The 18,603-nt window shown below is 40.4% G+C and overlaps 2 protein-coding genes across 8 annotated transcripts in view; one reads left to right on the top strand and one right to left on the bottom strand.

Annotated features, from left to right (window-relative positions):
• The window catches only part of LOC113415103 (uncharacterized), a 45,030-nt gene extending 28,492 nt beyond the window's left edge, over positions 1–16,538 (bottom strand). The window contains exon 1 of the mRNA XM_087954651.1: positions 16,459–16,538. Within this exon, the coding sequence (XP_087810777.1) occupies positions 16,459–16,538 (80 nt within the window). The remainder of the gene's footprint in view (positions 1–16,458) is intronic.
• The window catches only part of GTF2IRD1 (GTF2I repeat domain containing 1), a 149,566-nt gene that overhangs the window by 45,869 nt on the left and 85,094 nt on the right, over positions 1–18,603 (top strand). For 6 of the 7 annotated variants that reach the window (XM_087943464.1, XM_087943348.1, XM_087943578.1 and 3 more), the window contains one exon: positions 17,175–17,303. In XM_087943464.1, coding sequence (XP_087799590.1) covers positions 17,175–17,303 — 129 coding nt within the window. Of the gene's footprint in view, positions 1–16,121; positions 16,443–17,174; positions 17,304–18,603 lie in introns of those variants that run through there. The other variant, XM_087943629.1, reaches the window with a different exon arrangement.

Here is an 18,603-nt window from a genome sequence, read left to right as displayed (position 1 = left end):
TTATTCTAATGTTAGTATTAAGTAAGACTTTGTTGGGAGGGAATTCCAAAGAGTTAGAGCAGTGAAAATGCCCATTCCCAAGGCTCTGTTGGGTAGCAATCTGTTGGGTTAGGACCTGGAAGAGATTGATCCTGTTTGATCTGGTTGAATGGGCAGATATCTATAGGACAAGGTGATCCTCCAGATTACCAAGTGTCTTAAGGTGATAGCCAGAACCTTGAATTGCACCTGGAGATCAACTGGCTGTGGAATCTTCTGAATGTATTTGAACATGCCAATTATTGCCCAAGCCAATAAAGATAGTCCTCAATTTACAACAGTTCGTTTAGTGACTGTTCAAAGTTACAGCAGCGTCGAAAAATGTGACTAATGACTGTTTTTCACAGCTAGGATTTTTGCAGCATCCCCGTGATCATGTGATCAAAATTCGGATGCTTGGCAACCCCAACTCTTTTAACCATTCAAAAGAGGGCCTGGTGTCCAGCCCCCTTCATTATGATGGTTGCTCTTTCCTGAATACAATCTATAATCCACAGTGTTCTTAAAATGAATTGAACAGTACTCTGCAGTTCCCACCAGGGTAGAATGGAGGGGTGGGAGTTGTTAACAGACTTGGTGTTATTGTTGATTCAGTTGGAGATCACACTAGCTTTTTAAACAGCCCAGCTAGACTGCTGTCTTCAGTTCAGCTCCTGAGAAACAAAGCAGCCTAGATCTTTTTCACATGCACGGCTGCCAAACAGTAACAGGAGCTTTGCAAAAGTTCAGCTATCGGTTCAAATTGGAGTTCAAGGGTTTGTTTTTATTTGTTTCTTCTAGCAACCTGAGATTAGAAACTTGATTGTGTTTGCAAGAGATGGTTTTTGAGAGACTCCAGGTTTAAAATACAGACAGAGAGCCTTGTCAAATTTAATGCCATTTGAAGGAAATTTAAAGCAGTCAAAGCAACTTTAGCGGCTTAGCATTAATATGACCGTAAGCTTTGCACGTAGTAGAGGCAAAGTTGTAAAATAAAATCCCTGTTTTCACCCTTCTCCAGTTTTTGGAACTAATTGCTGGTCCTGTATCATAGTTTCAGAATTCATTTGATAGTCTCCACAGGCTTGGAAGCCCAGGAAGACTAGAACCAGGAAGACTAGAACTTTGCTATTTAAAAAATAAAATAAAATAAAATAATTCAGTTGAAATTGTTTTTGGAGTCTTTGCAAATAAAGCTTTTCTCTCTCCAAGATAGACAAGTTCTCTGCCTGTCGTGCCACAAGTCCACCCCATTTCCTCAATTCCATTTCCAGATGCTTCCTCTCTTTCTCTCTCCCCCACCCTCTTTGCCTGCTGCCGGATATCTGCCTCCAACGGCTAAATCATGGTCATCTCATCATTTGCACTCTTCCACTCCAAAATGTCTTGTTTTGTTTTCAATTACAAAAGAAAGGACCAACCCCCAACCTGCTATAAATTGGCTGGGAAATTTAAGAATCCAGCAAATGTACCCTTGTGAAGTCATCTTCATGAGACCAGAGTCATGTACCTACTAAGATAGTGAAGGCTGGTATTGTAGGATGTGGCAGCTCCGTCTCTGGCTGCTTTACCTGGTTGAAAAATGAAAGAGCTGCATTTGAAACATAGGCAGAGTCATTTCCATCTCTGTTGGATAATCCTGGCTCAGGATTTGCGATTTCCTATTGCAGATAGTCCTCATTTTATAACCGGTTGCTTAGGAACTGTTCAAAGTTACAAGGGACTTTCCCAGAGCTGCTTACAATGCAGTGTCAAACATCACCCACCACCCTGTGGTCACATGATCACATTTTGGGGGGCTTGGCAACTAGCCCGCATTTACAGTTGTTTGCAGTGTCCTGTACTCATGTGACATATTTACAACAGTTTTTTGTTTTTTTTTGCTGGAAATTGGTGGTCACTTCCAGTTTCCAGCAAAAAAAATAAAATGCCTATATTGGCTACAATGTTAATGATCACAGCAATCGTTTCACAACCATGGGATTCACTTAACAACCCTACAAAAAAGGCTGTAAGGTTGGTGTCCCACTGAATGAGCTCCATGATTTACAACCATAATTTCGGTCTCAGTTATGAACAATTATGAGGTCGACCTGTAGTCTCAACCACTATAATACATAGAATTAGGATGGGGCAAGTTTGACATCCTTCTACCATCTCCTCTTGCACCAAAATGCTTCTGATGGCTCCTTTTTCTTCCAACCTTCTCTGCTCTGGTGACTAAAAAGCTCTTTGTGTGTGGAGAGGTCCTTCTTAGCCTTTCTGAGAACCTTTTCACTTGAGATAATGATATTGAGCCTAAGCTTTTCTATAATAGATTGGGGAAAATTATGAAATACAGGCCCGGAAAAGGAAGCATATTCATTAAAGTATTTCATGTTAATATACTGTTAAGTGTAAAAGTAATTGGAATGAATTTTAGTGTGGGCAGCACTTAGCTACTCTTGGCTAACCTTGAAAAAGTTAGGCAGGACTTCTTGATATGTCAGTAGTTAGTGACCAGCATGAAATTCCAGAGCTCCTAAGTGAAATGAAGTGAAAAACACCCAGAAGGCAGCAAAAGCAAATTGCTTCCATATTGTTCCCAAGAGAGCTACCATAGATGAATCCATGCAGGGGCACATGAGTGGAGATCAATGTGAGGGAAACGTTTAGCTTTATTTGATACTACTCTTTGGAGTACAGCCATTTGCAAGCTACGTAGAGTCCAAGCACAGTCCTTGACATGGAAAAAGTTCACATCCTTCTTCCAGTTTATTATGCAAAGACCTAGCTCTTCTACCCATGTTTCCCTGAAAATAAGACCCTGTCTTATTATTATTTTTTGCCATCAAAAAAGGCACCAGGTCTTATTTTCGGGGGAATATTGTCCACTGACTCATCTCACTTGCGCACCTCGTCCCCAGCTGCCTTTTCGCTGTCAGAGGTCTTCAGGAACTTCTTCTGTGGCCAAGCAAGGCTGGTAAGGCTTTCCTGAAGGCTTCTGCAGCCAATAACAGAGCTCCAGATCGATCCAGAGCTTGGTTATTGGCTGCAGAGACCTTCAGGAAAGCCTTGCCAGCTGCAGAAGAAATGGGCCAACAAGGCAGGTGTCGGGGTGTGCGAGGCCTGGCTGCAACTCTCTGAGGGTAAGTAGTAGGGCAGCTCCACCTCCCCATCCTCACCCTTGCTTAATTTTTACCTGTGCACCCTGGGGTGGGTGGGGTCTTAATTAGGACTTATTTGGGGGGTAGGGCCTATATTGGGTGCATCAATCAAGCTAGGACTTATTTTGGGGGTAGGTCATATTTTCGGGGAAACACGGTATAATGCTGGATAGGTAGAAGGAAAGAGAAGAGGATGACCAGCAATTCAGGTGGATGGACTTGATTATAGACGATGGGTGTACAATTGAAAAACATGTGGTATCAAGATAGTATCAACTCTTAGCAATTACGTAAATAGATATTCTCCAGGAAAACCATCCTCTCTTCTCTTCTCTTCTCTTCTCTTCTCTTCTCTTCTCTTCTCTTCTCTTCTCTTCTCTTCTCTTCTCTTCTCTTCTCTTCTCTTCCACCTTTCCCAGCATTTACAGACTTTTCCAGAGGGTCAGTGTTTCCAAAGGTGGAGGATTCAAGCATAGCCACTTGTGCCTCGAATGAGACTCTTGGTTGATTTGTTCTGTGATCCATTTATTTGTTTCTTGTTTATCTCTGATATTCTTAGGAGTCTGCTCCCACACCAAAATTCAAAAATATCAATCATTTTTTAAAAATGATGCTTCTTAAAAGACCGACTTTCATTTCTGTACAGAGCCACAGGGAAAAACATTAGCTGCTTGTGATTCTGATAGTTGTGTGTGTAGATAGATAGACAGACAGACAGATAGATAGATAGATAGATAGATAGATAGATAGATATAGATATAGATATAGATATAGATATAGATATAGATATAGAGATATATAGATATATAGATATATAGATATATAGATATATATGTTTTCTTAAGTTTTCACGGGTACTTACATGTATGGTATTCAGCTTTGTTCGGGTATTTTCCCACATCATTATAGTTGTGCTTTTAAAGTTGTAGCAATGTTTCGGCAGAATCTCACCTGCCATCATCAGGCTTCTGTATTGTGTTCATCTGTATTGTGTATACACACACACACACACACACACACACACACACACATATCACAGCATCTGACTTATCTTTTCCAAGGCCTTCATTGCAATGCTTCAATTGCAAATCTAGAAATGCTAGAAATAAATAAGTTCTTAATTGCGATTCCTTTACTGTTGATAATTGGTCTAAAAGGCAGAAGAGATCCACCACTTCAATATCTTTATTCTGAATTCTAAGGCTTGTTGCTGTACTATTGTTATTAATTGGGTCTTCTTTACATTTAATTGTGGCCCCATGTTTTCCCATTGTGCTCCTTGAGTTTCATTACTAGAGCTTGCAGATCATTTGCATTTTCAATTAAATTCCACTGTAATTAAAAGATCAACTCTCAGTTAGTTATTGTTCTAGAACAGGGGTGTCAAATTCTATTTCATTGAGGGCCACATCAGGTTGTGTTTGGACTCGGGAGGGGCGGGGGGAGGGCATGGCCAGCTCAACGTCACTCATCGAGGCTCTGTTTTTGTCTGTGACGGCCTCCTGCAACCCTCTGCCAGTGAAAACAGAACGCAGTGAGGCCGTGTACAGCCCACCTGGGCTCCATTCTCAGCCATGACGGCCTCCTGCAACCCTCTGCCAGAGAAAATGGAGCTCAGGGAAGATGCATGTGACCCTTCCAAGCTCCATTTTAACTAGCAGAGGCACCACGGGCTGGTCCTTTGCTGTTTTCAGAGCAGGTCCGCAGGCCAGATCTAAGCACCCCGTGGGCCTTGAGTTTGACACCCCTGTTCTGTAAAGACACGACACCAGGAGCGTCTGCTGTATTTTTTCACTGTCAATTAGTGTCTATAATAAGAAATATTATTTTGCAAAAGAATTTATTGCAGAAATTGGGTACGTAGCACAAAGTTATATTCTGCCTTAAAAAATGAAACTTATCTAGGTCCTTCCTACACAGGTAGTCCTCAACGTACGATCACAACTTAGCCCAAAATTTATGTTGTTAAGTGAGAAATTTGTTAAATGAGTCTTGCCCCATTGTACGACTTTTCTTGCCACATTTCTTAAGTGAACCACTGCAATTGTTAAAGTAGTGACACGGTTGTTAAGTGAATCTGGTTTCCCCATTGACTTTGCTGGTCAGAAGGTGACACTGCAACTGTCATAAGTGTGAATCAGTTGTCAAGCATCCAAATGTAAATCATGTGACCATGGGGATGCTGCAACAGTCATAAGTGTGAAAAATGATCATGGATACTTTTTTTTCAGTCCTGTCGTAACTTCAAATGGTCACTGAGTGAACTGTTGTAAGTCGAGGACTACCTGTACTGTATTTAAATAGAATAATATATTTGGTTGTTGATGATTGAGCATGATGCCATTTCTAAACCCAGACAGCCCTCTATGCACAGGAAGCAGATATCAACAGGATTGGGGAAATCTCAAAATGTGCAGAAGTCCTGAAAAATCCAAAAGGGAAAAAAATTATAGAGGGAACCAAAAGAGCCAAACAAAACAATTGGTGCTTAATAATGTTAACCCATTTGGCATGGGTTTGGAGAATAGTGCAGAAAACGGGAGAAATGTAATAGAAGAAAACAATGGCTGATGAGATCATCGGGCTATGTTGCAAACTTTTATCACAGGTTCTAGTTGATTGTATTAATAAAGTGACAAACAAAGTGAGTTAGTAGAAAAAAAATCATGAATTAAACATTTGTTTTTAAATAAATAAGGAGTAGATTTTTTAAAAAAGTATTGTGGTGCTGGAGAAAGCTTCTTCTCAGTCCTTGGACAGCCATTCAATACTAGAGGAGAAGAGCTCAGAATGACTCCTAGAAGCAAAGATCATGAAACAAAAATGATAACCCTTTTGAGCTGAAGGCTGATGTATCTATGAAAAAGATGGTAATACTGGCCAGGGTGGATGGAAGGAAAAGAAGAGGCCAATGGTGCACAAGGAGTATTAGAAGTTGCAGAAATGCTCCTGCAAAAATTGCACTATGTGGCAAGAGATGGGACTGCTTGGAATGTCACCAGGTGTTGGCGGCAATTTTGTTTTCGATCCAGGCTATGTGGAACAGATCAAGTGTGATGCAGTGGTTTCACCAGGAGAAAGTCAAAAATTTTAGGCCCTGTCTGGGGGTGGGGCGGATTTTAGAGAGGTTGAAAGTTTGAAAATAGCTGTACTGACAGCTTCAACTGTTAAACAGCCTAAACAGCCCAACCCTAATGTGTTGCTGAAAAGTCGATGATTTTGCAATCCATTTTGGGTGCGCGTGGCAGGTCTGGTTCCTGGTTGCATGTAGGTTCCCGATCCCTCCTTCCTCCTAGAAAAGTCTCGAAGCTCTTTTAAGAGAAGTAAAATATTGGCATGCATCTTAAATGCCAAGCACAGAAGAGACAAAGCAAACTGGGGGAAACTTTATACAGTTGAGGGAGGGAACTACTGAAAAACCAGAGTTTCCCTACGTTCTGTGAACTATATTGGTTACCAGTTAACTTCTGGGTGCAGTTCAAGGTTCTAGTTGTCACACTTGAACCTCACCATAGCCATTTCTTTTTGCACCTTCAAGTCAGTTTGGACAAGTCCCTGCAGTTTTCTTGGCAAGATTTTCAGAAGTGGTTTTCCCTTGCTTTCTTGTTAGAGCCGAGAAGGAGTGACTGGCTTGAAGTCACCCCGCTGGCTTTGTGCCTAAGTTGAAGACTGAAGTTCACAGTCTACCGGTTTCTAGCCTTTTGCTTTAATTACTACACCAAACTGTCTCTCCCTATAGAGCTGAGGGTCGGTTATTTGAAGGACTGCCCATCTCTCATGATGTAAGACCTGGCAGTGTTGGATGTTCCTTGATCCTGTTAAATAATAATAATACCGTGTTTCTCACAAAATAAGGGCAGGCCTTATTTTTTTTTGACCCCTGAAAAAAGGGCTAGGCCGTCTTTTCGGGGGTGACTTAATTTCCTCCCCCACCTAGAGCGGCCCATATGCACTCCCCTCGCCACGAGGCCGCTTCTATCAGCTGACGAAAGCTCCCTTGAAGGCAGAGTCCCCAGCCGCTTCGGGGTGTGGCATGGCTGCCCGTGTCCCCTCGACATTAGGCAATCTCTTTCGGGCAATGGAAGCTCCCCAAGTGGAGTCACCAGCCACTTCGACCGGCTGATAGAAGCGGCCTCGGGTGAGTGCACACACACACTCCCTCACTGCGAGGCTGCTTCTATCGGCCGCTGAAAGCTCCCTTGAAGGCAGAGTCCCCAGCCGCCGGGCGTGGCATGGCTGCCCGTGTCCTCCATTAGCAATCTCTTCGGGCGATGGAAGCTCCCCAAGGGGAGTCACCAGCCACTTCGACCGGCTAGTAGAAGCGGCCTCGGGCAAGCACACACACACTCCCCTCGCCATGAGGCTGCTTCTACCGGCCGATCAAAGTGGCTGGTGACTGCACTTGGGGACCTTCCATCGCCCGAAAGAGACTGCCTAAAGGCGAGGAGACACAGGCAGTCATGACACGCCCCGAAGTGGCTGGGGACTCTGCCTTCAGGGAGCTTCTATCGGCTATTGGGGTATTCTAGCCTAGGCTACCTGCAGGGCACTCCTAAAGGCAAGTTTTCTCCCCATCCCCCCCACCCTTCTCCCCCATTTCTCTTCACCTCATGTAGTTCTAACAAACGGTGTGAGAAATGGTGGGGAAACGCATGGTTTAAATAGGCCTAAATTTTGGGGGCGGAGCTTAATTTCATCTCATGCCTAGAAATCATGCTGGGCCTTCCTATTGGTGGAGGCCGTATTGTTGGAGAACATGGTAATAATAATAATAATACTACTACTACTACTAATAATAATAATAATAATAATAATAATAATAATAATAATAATACAATAACAACAAAAGAACAACAATAAGAAGAAGAATTACAACAACAACAACAACAACAACAACAACAACCTTTATTGTCATTGTACATATATACAACGAAATTGATTGTTAATTAACCATTGTCGTTTAGCAGAATCCAGAAGGTGGGACTCTGTTACAGCACCTGCCTTCTAGAGGTGAATAACATCCCTCTGGAGATTCACATGGCCTCTTCCTTACTACCCTTTAAAACAGTGGTAGTCAACCTGGTCCCTACCACCCACTAGTGGGTGTTCCAGCTTTCATGGTGGGTGGTAGGGGTTTTGTCCCCTACTTTATAAATCACCATTACTGTGGAACTGGTGGGCAGTTAGAGAAAATTTTACTACTAACAGAGATACAAAAGTGGGTGGTAGGTATAAAAAGGTTGACCACCCCTGCTTTAAAAAAAAGAAAAAAATGGGGGTAAATGATTGGGGAGCCTTTGTTTTTTATCTCCATAGATGCAGGAAAAGTCCAGTTGTCTTTGGGAGTCTTTATTTGATTTTTTAAAAAAGAGTTGTTTTTATATGTTAGGCCACACAGAGTTGTTGGAGTTGGGCAGCCTAGAAATTTGAAATAAAATAAATAAATACCATAAGCTTCTGAAAAAAGCACTTGCATATAAGAAGGATTAAGCCACGGTGGTGCAGTGGTTAGAATGCAGTACTGCAGGTTACTTCTACTAACTGCCAGCTGCCTGAAATTCGGCAGATTGAATTTCACCAGGCTCAAAGTTGACTCAGCCTTCCATCCTTCCGAGGTGGGTAAAACGAGGACCCAGATTGTTGGGGGCAATAGGCTGAGTCTCTAAACTGCTTAGAGAGGGCTGTAAAGCACTGTAAAGTGGTATATGTCTAAGTGCTAAGAGAAGGACCCTTTCACTTGCATATGATCAGAAGCCTTACTTTTTATTTATTACAATTGTAACCTGATCAGTAATTTAAGATTTAAATTCCACCTATAGTTAAGATACAGTATGTGGGTTGACTTTTTTTTTTTAAGAATGCATAATTTTATTTTTTAACTAAAATTGAATGAGTGTAGAAAAACTGATACAAATCTTTGGGCAGAAAAGGGAGGAATGTTTTTAAAGCTGTATCAGGGAGAGTAACTGATGTTCTGTGGCTCAGCAGTGACGAGGCAAACGAAGGGGCTGCCAAACTTTCAGTTTTTCCTCCACATCCTTTGAATAGAATCATAAGGCCAAATTGTGCTCTGTGCCCCTGTGTTTTATATCATACTGAGTCATATTCATTATTCTGCTTTCATTTGCTTTACAAGAGAAGCAGGGAGATGTCTAGATTACATTTCCAAGTTGGGTCTTTGTGAGAGTTTTACCCCCTCTTGGCATCCAAAACATCTAGAAAATTGTCCTCCTTGCTATTCCATATTCCTCAGGAAATCAGGGATAAAAGGAAGTACAGTACAAACTTTCAACCTTACATATTGCTTTTGGTCTAATATTAGAAATGATGAGGCAGTGGCAGATGGGATAGCAAAGAGACTGCATTAGAAGAGAGAGAGGTCCATTTGTCCTGTGCTTACAAGATAGCTTGCCCTTGGATATAGCAAAGGATGCTGTGTAGTGATCACAAAATTCAGCTGCCAGTTCCATTGACACTGATGAGCTGTGGTGGCGCAGTGGTTAGAATGCAGCATTGCAGGCTAATTCTTCCGACTGCCAGGAGTTCGATCCTGACCAATTCAAGGTTGACTCAGCCTTCCATCCTTCCAAGATTGGTAAAATGAGGACCCAGATTGTGGGGGGCAATAGGTGACTCTAGAAACCGCTTAGGGATGACTGTAAAGTATTATGAACCAACACATAAATCTAAGTGCTATTGCTTTGTCGGTGTTTTTGGAAAAATGGGAAGATAACTTGACTTCATGACCCAGCTATCCTAGACTATTTCTGTACTGTTCAGGGCTTTATATATTTCAGTAATTAACTCTGCAGTTTAAAAGTTGAAGGATTTTTAGTTTTGCTTAATTATACAAAAAACAAAACAAAACAAGCCCTGTGCAAATTTGTGCACAAGTAGAGAGACTCAAGATAGAATTAAGATGGGCAGTTGAGCCCAAACTCTGTGTAAGAGTCCCAGTTTGTGTGGATCAGGATTGAAAAAAGAGAAAAAGGAGAAACCAGGAAAATCCAGTTGCCTTTTGAACAGCACTTTTTGGACAACCATGACCTGGATAATTGAGAATCTCCATAGACAGAAAAAGGAGTTCTAATTCATTACTTTTGTCCAGGCCTTGATCTGGATTGAGCTTTGTCCTTCTGTAAAAGTTTGTGTCTAAGTGTAGCTGTTAGTGGTAATGGGTTCAACCCCCCTCCTTTCTCAGTCTTAAAAGAGTAATTTGTCAGGTAGATGGTTAGCATACAAATTGAGAAAGGAGAAAGAATCAAGGAAAATATTGCAATTAATAGATGACCAAGGCCAAGTTTGCTATGGTAGCAAAGAGAAGAAGGAAATCATTCGAGACTTCTATGGGAAATTATATATGCAAGAGAATATCGATGAAGAAAGAGTCAAGCAGTACTTACAGAATGCTAATTTACCTCAGATACCTAAAGAGACTGAAAAAATGTTAGAAAGCAACATAACGATGATGGAGTTAACTGAAGCACTCAAGAAGCAAAATAATGGAAAGGCACCAGGCCCAGATGGACTTCCGGCAGAATTTTATAAAACATTACAAGAATCGTTAAATCTTCCATTGCTAAAAGTTGTGAATGAAGTTATGTTAAAGAAGAAGATACCTAAATCATGGTCAGAAGCCTATATTACACTTATTCCTAAAGAGGAGGCCGACGCATTACAAATTAAGAACTATAGACCCATTTCTCTACTAAATGCAGATTACAAAATCTTTGCTTCAATATTGGCAGAAAGACTTAAAAAATATTTAAATAATTTTATCCATCCTGATCAAAATGGATTTCTGCCAAAGAGACAAATTAAAGACAATATGAGAGTAATCTTGGACACCTCGGAATACTACGAGGCACATCCTGAAAAACAAATGGCTCTGATATTTCTAGATGCACAGAAGGCATTTGATAATGTGAATTGGCGATTCATGTTATTATTGTTGGATAGATTTGGGATGATAATATGAACTGTTATAAAATAAATTAAGTAAATTATGGTTATCTTGTAAAACATGAATGAATAAAAGTATAGTCAAATGATTGATTAATAATGATACTAAGGTATTTAATTTTTGATTGACAATATGAGATTATATGTAATGTAATTGTAATTGAAGACTACGAAATGGAAGCACAAAACAATTTGTAAACCAACCAGCACACTGTATATACACCTAAGGAAGATAGCTTGATGTTTTTATGTTTTGTTTGTTTATATTTGTTTTTAAAAACCAATAAAATTAAAAAAAAAAAAGAGTAATTTGCACTTTGTGGACTGCATGATTCTTTATCCCCATTTTGGGTTCTGCAGCAAATCTCTAAGTTTGCAGCTTCAAAATTCATTGGTAAGCTACCGATGGGAAATGTAAAATTTTGGTATTAAGTATCTGACAGATTTAAAACTAGTCTTCCTCTGAGCCCTACAATTGAAAATTTTTTACGAATTTATTTTATTACTTCCTTCACCCTTGGTAGATGGGAAAAAACGTTTGAAAAAAAATCTGTCCCTACCCACAAGAAGTTGCCAGTCCCACCAGCTTAGTATACCTGCCATCAAAATCGGTAGATATAGTTCAAGTGATTGTATGTTTAAATGTGGTTGGGGGCAATCATATGGTTTGCTCAGCAAAAATTGTCTTAAGTTTCCCAGCAAGATCAATCAAATCTTTTTCTTTCTCTTGGCAAAAAAAGAGCTTCTTTTTCTCCATCACATAATTGGGAAGGATATTGGATCCCTCCCTCCCTCCTTCCCTCCCTCTGAATACTTAAAGCAATCCTTGACACCATGGTAGTCTGGCAAACAAATTGAGTTTACTGAGCTTGCTTCATTTTTATTCTGTAGAGAGGCATCCTGGGTTTAACAATCTTGCTTCGTTAGAGACTCCTTCTCCCTCTTTGCCCTCTCCTTCCCAAACCTTTTTTAAAAAACTGTTTCTTTCTTCAGTCTGGCTGCAGATAGAATTAGATTGGACCAAATCCTGCCAACCTTCCCTTTTATTAATGGAGTCCATCACAAGATGGCCTTCAAATAGGATTTTATGGAATGGCAATTTAGCACTCTCTCTAGTTCTGATGTTCAGGCTGCCAAAGGCATTATTTATGTAACCAAACAAAATCAGAAGGAGGAGGATGTCTGCAGAAAAAGAAGAGGGAGGAAAGATATACTGGTAGAAGAAAATAAAACCTAAACAACAGGATTCCTCCACTGTAATAGGCTAATGAGCACTGGGTATATGAATAACTCTATATTTTATTGATTTTATTGATTTGCTTGGTTGGTTGTTCCTTTAAGTTTTCATTTCTGTTTCTGGATTTAATAGCTTGCATTCTTTGTACACTGCTTAGAGGGGCAGTGGTCAGGCTGTTTATAAATACCGGTACTATAAAGTAAGTAAAGCCTTTGTATTATTTATTAGATCTACATATATCACACCTTTCATTCAGTTGCCTTTCATTCAGCCTTCCATGTCCTACTTTTCCTAAAATAATATAAGTAACCCTGGTGGGTTATTTGGGCCTAGAGGGAAGGACTAACCAAAGAGTTAGAGGAAGGCCGAGTGAAGATTCTTCTCCTTGAAAACAACAATGACGAAGAGTATATCCATCATGGGCAAAATGCTATTTTATATTAAGAATGACAGGGAAAGAGATTACTTAATGATACTTATAGGCCTAATACTTCTCAAGGGTATGTGGAACTGGATTTATGGAAATAGAGAAGAGAGACCATTGTAGAAAGTTAGCACCCACCCCTCTCTTAGAAGAATGAAATATTTTGAGAAATATTAAAAAGGCAGAATATTATATTTCCCTAAATGAGAAATGGAGAAACATGTTTTTTAAGAGGCAGGAAGCAGGCTCAGTCTTAATAGCTCCGCCTCCCTATTGTGCCCATTAAGGAAGACTGGGCCAGCCTATCTACAAAACAAAAGACCTTCAGCCCCAGGATGATGGGATTATCCTTCAGGACATAATAGGATTAACCCACTTTTAGCAAAAGACACAGAGCTCACTACATTGCACAATCTCTTATGGGTATTTTCAGTCATTGCATCACCCTCAGAAACTTCAACCAAACTTAGCTCAGACAAACACCTAGGATTTGTACTTTGCCTATAGAGCCAGCTATGACCCCTACATAACCCCTACATGGCCATGGGAGTCTGACAACAGCCAATAGAATACATGTTCTTGTACAGGAACAGGAAGCTCAAGTGCAAAGCCCAAGAGAAGGTATAAAACCACCCCACTCTCAACTCCATGTGGTCAGCTGCCCAGAACCCATATGGTTCTGCTTCATCATTAAACCTTTTCCAATCAGCCTCTGTGTTTCCAGTGTCTTTCTCCCGGCTTGGAACTGAACCAGATGGATATTTCTTCCCACACCAACAGGGGTGAAATTCAACCACCTCGGCTCACCTCGAGAGAGGTGGTAGGGACGATTTGAATCATTAACAAATTGCCCCGGTTGCTATTACTATTATACCAAGCCACGCCCACAGCCATGCCCACAGAGCCAGTAGCGGAAAAAATGGAATTTTATCCCTGCACACCATACTATGAATTATCTTCCCTTGACCTCATTTAAATAATTATTTGTGGGTAAAAATGTAGTATGCCGAGGATTGAAGGTTGCAGTAGGTGTCCGTTGGATTTCATTTGGACCTTCTTCCAGAAGGAAGGTCAGTGTTTTGATTATGACATCACTCAATAGTCAATGTGATGTCACTGTTCTTAACATTGGATTGCATTTGTATTCCTTGTAAGGCAGTGCAGCACAAGTCTGATTTCAACGTTAAAATTCATATGACAGGATAATAGCATTTGTTAATTCACATATTCCTATTCTGGATATCCAGTTGAGCATGTACTCAGCTCATTTAGTTATTGCTTTTCCAACTTTATAAAATGGATTATATTTCTACTTAAATAGAGGTAGTTATGCAAATGAAGGAAAATATACATGTCCCAAGATAACGTTGTAGGATCCAATATGAGTTGGTCACCAGGATCAAAAATTTATTCTTCCAAGCTTTTGGCTGGTGCTGGAACCCATCATCAGGAAACCTCTCTCTGCAGATTATGTGCACTGGGCTGTCCTACGGGTTGTATTTATATGGTTCCTGATTGTGTGAAACTTTTAGTTGTTAATTAGGTACTGATGGCTGGCTAAAGTTGCTGCAGAAGGAGTTATATATATGTCTCTGGACATATAAACCTAGTATATAGAAATTTTAGGCAAAGTTGTTCCTTTTATTCCTTTTGAGAGAGGATGCATTTTTTTTCTTTTCTTCATGCCAAAACAACTAAACTCAAAGACAGCTTTTTCCCTCAGGCCATCACACTGCTGAACATTTAATTACCACAGTAGTGTCTTATGTCTAAGGATATTTAGAATAGAGTAGAGTAGAGTAGAGTTGAATTGAATTCTTTATTGGCCAAGTGTGACTGGACACACAAAGAATTTGTCTCGGTGCATAAGCTCTCAGATATAAGTGATAAATCGTGATCATATAGTTGTCATAAATACATTCATCATGAATCATAAGATACAACACTTAGTGATAGTCATAGGATACTAAATAAGCAATCAAAATCATACTAGGAAACTAAATAAAACAATATAAATAGTAAAGATACAAACAACAAGGTTATATTTATAAGTAGAAAGGAGATAGGTAATAGGAAGGATGAGAAAAATAATTGTAATACAATCTTAGTAAATAGTTTGATGGTGTTGTGGGAATTAGTTGTTTAGCAGAGTCATGGCATGGGGGTGGGGGGGAGTAAACTATCCTTGTGTCTAGTTGTTCTGGTGTGCAATGCCCTGTAATGTTGTTTTGAAGGTAGAAGTTGAAACAATTTATGTCCAGGATGTGAGGAGGTCTGTAGATATTTTCACATCCCTCTTTTTGACTCTTGCAGTATACAGGTCCTCGTTGGAATGCAGGTTGGTAGCAATTGTTTTTTCTGCAGTCCTAATTATCTGTTGAAATCTGTGTCTGTCTTGTTTGGTTGCAGAGCCAGTTATAGAGGTACAGATGACAGAGTCTCTGTAAAACTGTATCAGTAGCTCATGGCTGTATTACTATTATCCTTTTCATCTTTTCTACCACCTTCTATTGGTATCTTATGATTATATTATTTTGTTGTTTGTATGTGCAGTGAGAGTTTATGCACTGGAGACAAATTCCTTGTGTGTCCAATCACACTTGGCCAGTAAAGTATTATATTCTATCCTATTCTTATTCCTACCCTCTAACCTATCCTATCTTGTCCCATCCAGTGGTGGTATTCTACCGGTTCGGCCCAGTTCTGCTGAGGCGGTAGCGCCGATGAGCCACGGAGACTGAACCAGTTCTCACTGATGATCTGCTGTTGAGCCCACCCGCCTGCCCAGGCTCCCATACTAACCTTTATTCCTTGTTTTTGAAGCGCAGCTGCTTTGCGCGGCACAGCAGATTGCTGTGTGGCAGCTGCTAAAGCGACAGGGAGAGTGCAGGATTGCAGGAGATGAGTCAGAAAGCCTCTGCACCTGTGCAAAGTGCGTGTTTTGCACATATGCATGTGCAAAGTGCGCCCACCAAGCCACGCCCACCGAACCGGTGGTAAAAATATTTGAAATGCACCACTGGGTCCCATCCTATCCTATCCTAGGGCCTAAGCTGAAGCTAATGCCTTCAACTTCACCATGACTGCCCTGCCATTTTTCTAGCACCGTATTGTAACAAGATCACCCTTGTTAGAAGGACATCTGGAATGATCTCCAGGAACTGCTGCCCTTCACCCAGTTCCACCTTTCTTAGTTTTTCAGAAGGTCATGACTTAAGAAGAAGATGAGATCATCTCATTAGAATGAAAGCAAACATTTGCAGCCAACTGCTAGATTCATTTGTAGATTCCTGATTGTTTGTTTTCCCCTCTTCCTCTTTTCCAGTCTCAGAGTTCCATTACTTTTAGGAACTCTGCCCTACTTTGCAACAAGAGGGACTGTTTTACCATAGGCTCTCCCCAGTAGTCTGTAGTGGTGTGACTTGTGCGAGAACTTGATTGAAGAAGGCCCATTGGAAGCAACGAGGAGTTGTTTATTTTTCTTTTTTTAGTACATGTTCTTGCTTATGAGGAAAAATCTTGTGCAACAGGAAGTCGGTTTGGGGGCCAGGAGATAGTTGTAGGAGAATGGCAATGGGTTGGTGGTGGAGGAGGAAGAAGAGGAACAATTGAATTCAAGCAGAGTAATCATTGCAAAACAATTTGAAATTCTGAAGTAAGTGTGACTTTACCTACTATGGGTTTTCTGCTCCGTGTGATAGTTGTATATCTGCATCTCGGGGAGAAGTCCCCTGTCTTCATTGCAGGCCATGATACCATGGCATCAAGGATTGGTTCTACTGGGGATTTGCAAAGACTCATCATCCAGGAGGTCCTTGTATTAATTCTTCATTATTGTAGCATGGTGGTAGGTGCAGTTTGTTTATCCTCTTAGCGAAGGTGAGAGAAGTACTGTAATAATCTTTATCAACCACATCTCCTTACCTTTCTCTCTGTAGAATAGTGCTATGCAATTCCCCCCCCAAGCCCACTCCCTTTGTAATGTTCGAGTAGCTGACACAGGTAGGCTATATTATAAGAAGTCACCAAGCGAAAATGAAATTTCAAGTTAAAAGTACATTTATTTTAAATTAATGAAACCCAGCTGTTATAATTACTACGTTCAATTAAGTATTTAATAAAGTTCTTGTAGCACATTTTAACAATTGTAATCTGGTAGCAGTTTTGGAGAATGCTTTTGGGCAGAGTCAAGACTGGGGGTAGATTGGGTGGAGGAACATATTTTCACCTGTGAATTCCAGCAAGTACCATAACACTTGAATTGAATTGAGCTCTAGAACAGGGCAGTGTATGACATTTGGAGACTATCTGGTTGTTCTATTGTGGTTTTCTATGTCCAGGCAACACAAGACTCATCTAATCTTCAGTTGGTTCTTGTTGATTTCAGGCAATCATGGCACTGCTGGGGAAGTTTTCCGATGGGCTTCTTAACAACTGCAGACCGGACCAATGGCACTTGGTGTTCTCTCAAAAAGATGAAGTTATCACCAGCTTAGTATCAGCCTTAGACTCTATGGTAAGTTTTGGGCAAGTTGTATGTTTGCAAGAAACTTATATTTTCATTGGATGTTGTTGAGAGCCAAGATACCTCTGTTACTAAGTAGCCAATGTTGTGTTGTGGTTAAGACTTTGGGCTAAGTCTTGGAAGATCCAAGATCACATTTATTTTCATCCAAAGGAATTTACTGAGGTATTTGAGGTCAACTCATGTAGGCCAGCTTGAGATCCTAGAGAAAAGGCCAGATATAAGCCAAAATACAAATTAATTGTATGTGGCACCAAGGTTAATTCATTTTGAAATCATGTATATTTTTTATAGTTGGGGATAAATAGATTACCTCTTTGCAAAACGTTTGCTTTGAGGAGTGGGGCAGATCAAAAACCATCCATTTACTATGTGATATATCATATTATAATTACTGTCATCATCTTCCTTGAGGATGAGTCCAGAGCAGTGTACTCAAAAAAGTAATCAAAACAAAAGCTGTATTAAAAAGAATTAGATAAAATAGCTCACAGTGAATCCATCTTCAGTAATATACCAATTTACTTAAAAAGTTCATTAACAAAGGTTTTTGGAAGGCCGGTCTTGAAGCTCTAGAGAAGCTTGAGTGAACAAGCTTGGTTTCCTCACCACTCCAAGTATTTTCTCTCTACCAGCCCAGCTAACTTCTATCTCCTTTTTTGGGCACAGGGACGTATTTCCAAGTTCCCTTCCTATTTTATTTTTAAAGATTGTCTGTGGGGCCTAGGTGGTTTTAGAGCTGAGGGAGATGTGATATTTATTCTTTTTGGATCCATTTTTTAATAGCAATAGCACTTAGACTTATGTACCGCTTTATAGTGCTTTACTCTAAGCGGTTTACAGAGTCAGCATTTTGCCCCCAACAATCCGGGTCCTCATTTTACCCACCTCAGAAGGATGGAAGGCTGAGTCAACCTTGCAGGCAGCTGGCTGCAGCAGAAGAAGCTTGCAGTTGCCTTTTCACCATTTCACAATCTTGTTTGTACCCTAAATAGCTTTGTACTCCTAATGTGGTTCCAACTCCACACAACCTATGGATTTTTCTCCACCTTTGCCTACATAATTGAACCCCAGATCAGATTAGCAAAACTCAACTCAGTAAACTTAGCTTAATGAGACAAAATGTCACATTAAAGCAATAGCACCCAAAGAAAGCTTACATTGATTTAGTATGAAGACCTAGTCACACAACCTGTGAAGAGACTGGGTTCCCTCAAGATTCTGCATTACAACTATTCAACCCTATTTTAGTCTGTAATAGGAGCCCAGCCTCTGTGTAGGAATCTCATAA

Source organism: Notechis scutatus, chromosome 1, assembly GCF_049901735.1.
Source record: "Notechis scutatus isolate UNSWTSFEM ecotype Mainland chromosome 1, rNotScu1.2, whole genome shotgun sequence".
NCBI classification, from domain to species: Eukaryota; Metazoa; Chordata; class Lepidosauria; order Squamata; family Elapidae; genus Notechis; species Notechis scutatus.
The sequence above is the reverse complement of the archived record's forward strand: the minus strand, read 5'-3'. Positions and strand labels throughout refer to the sequence as shown.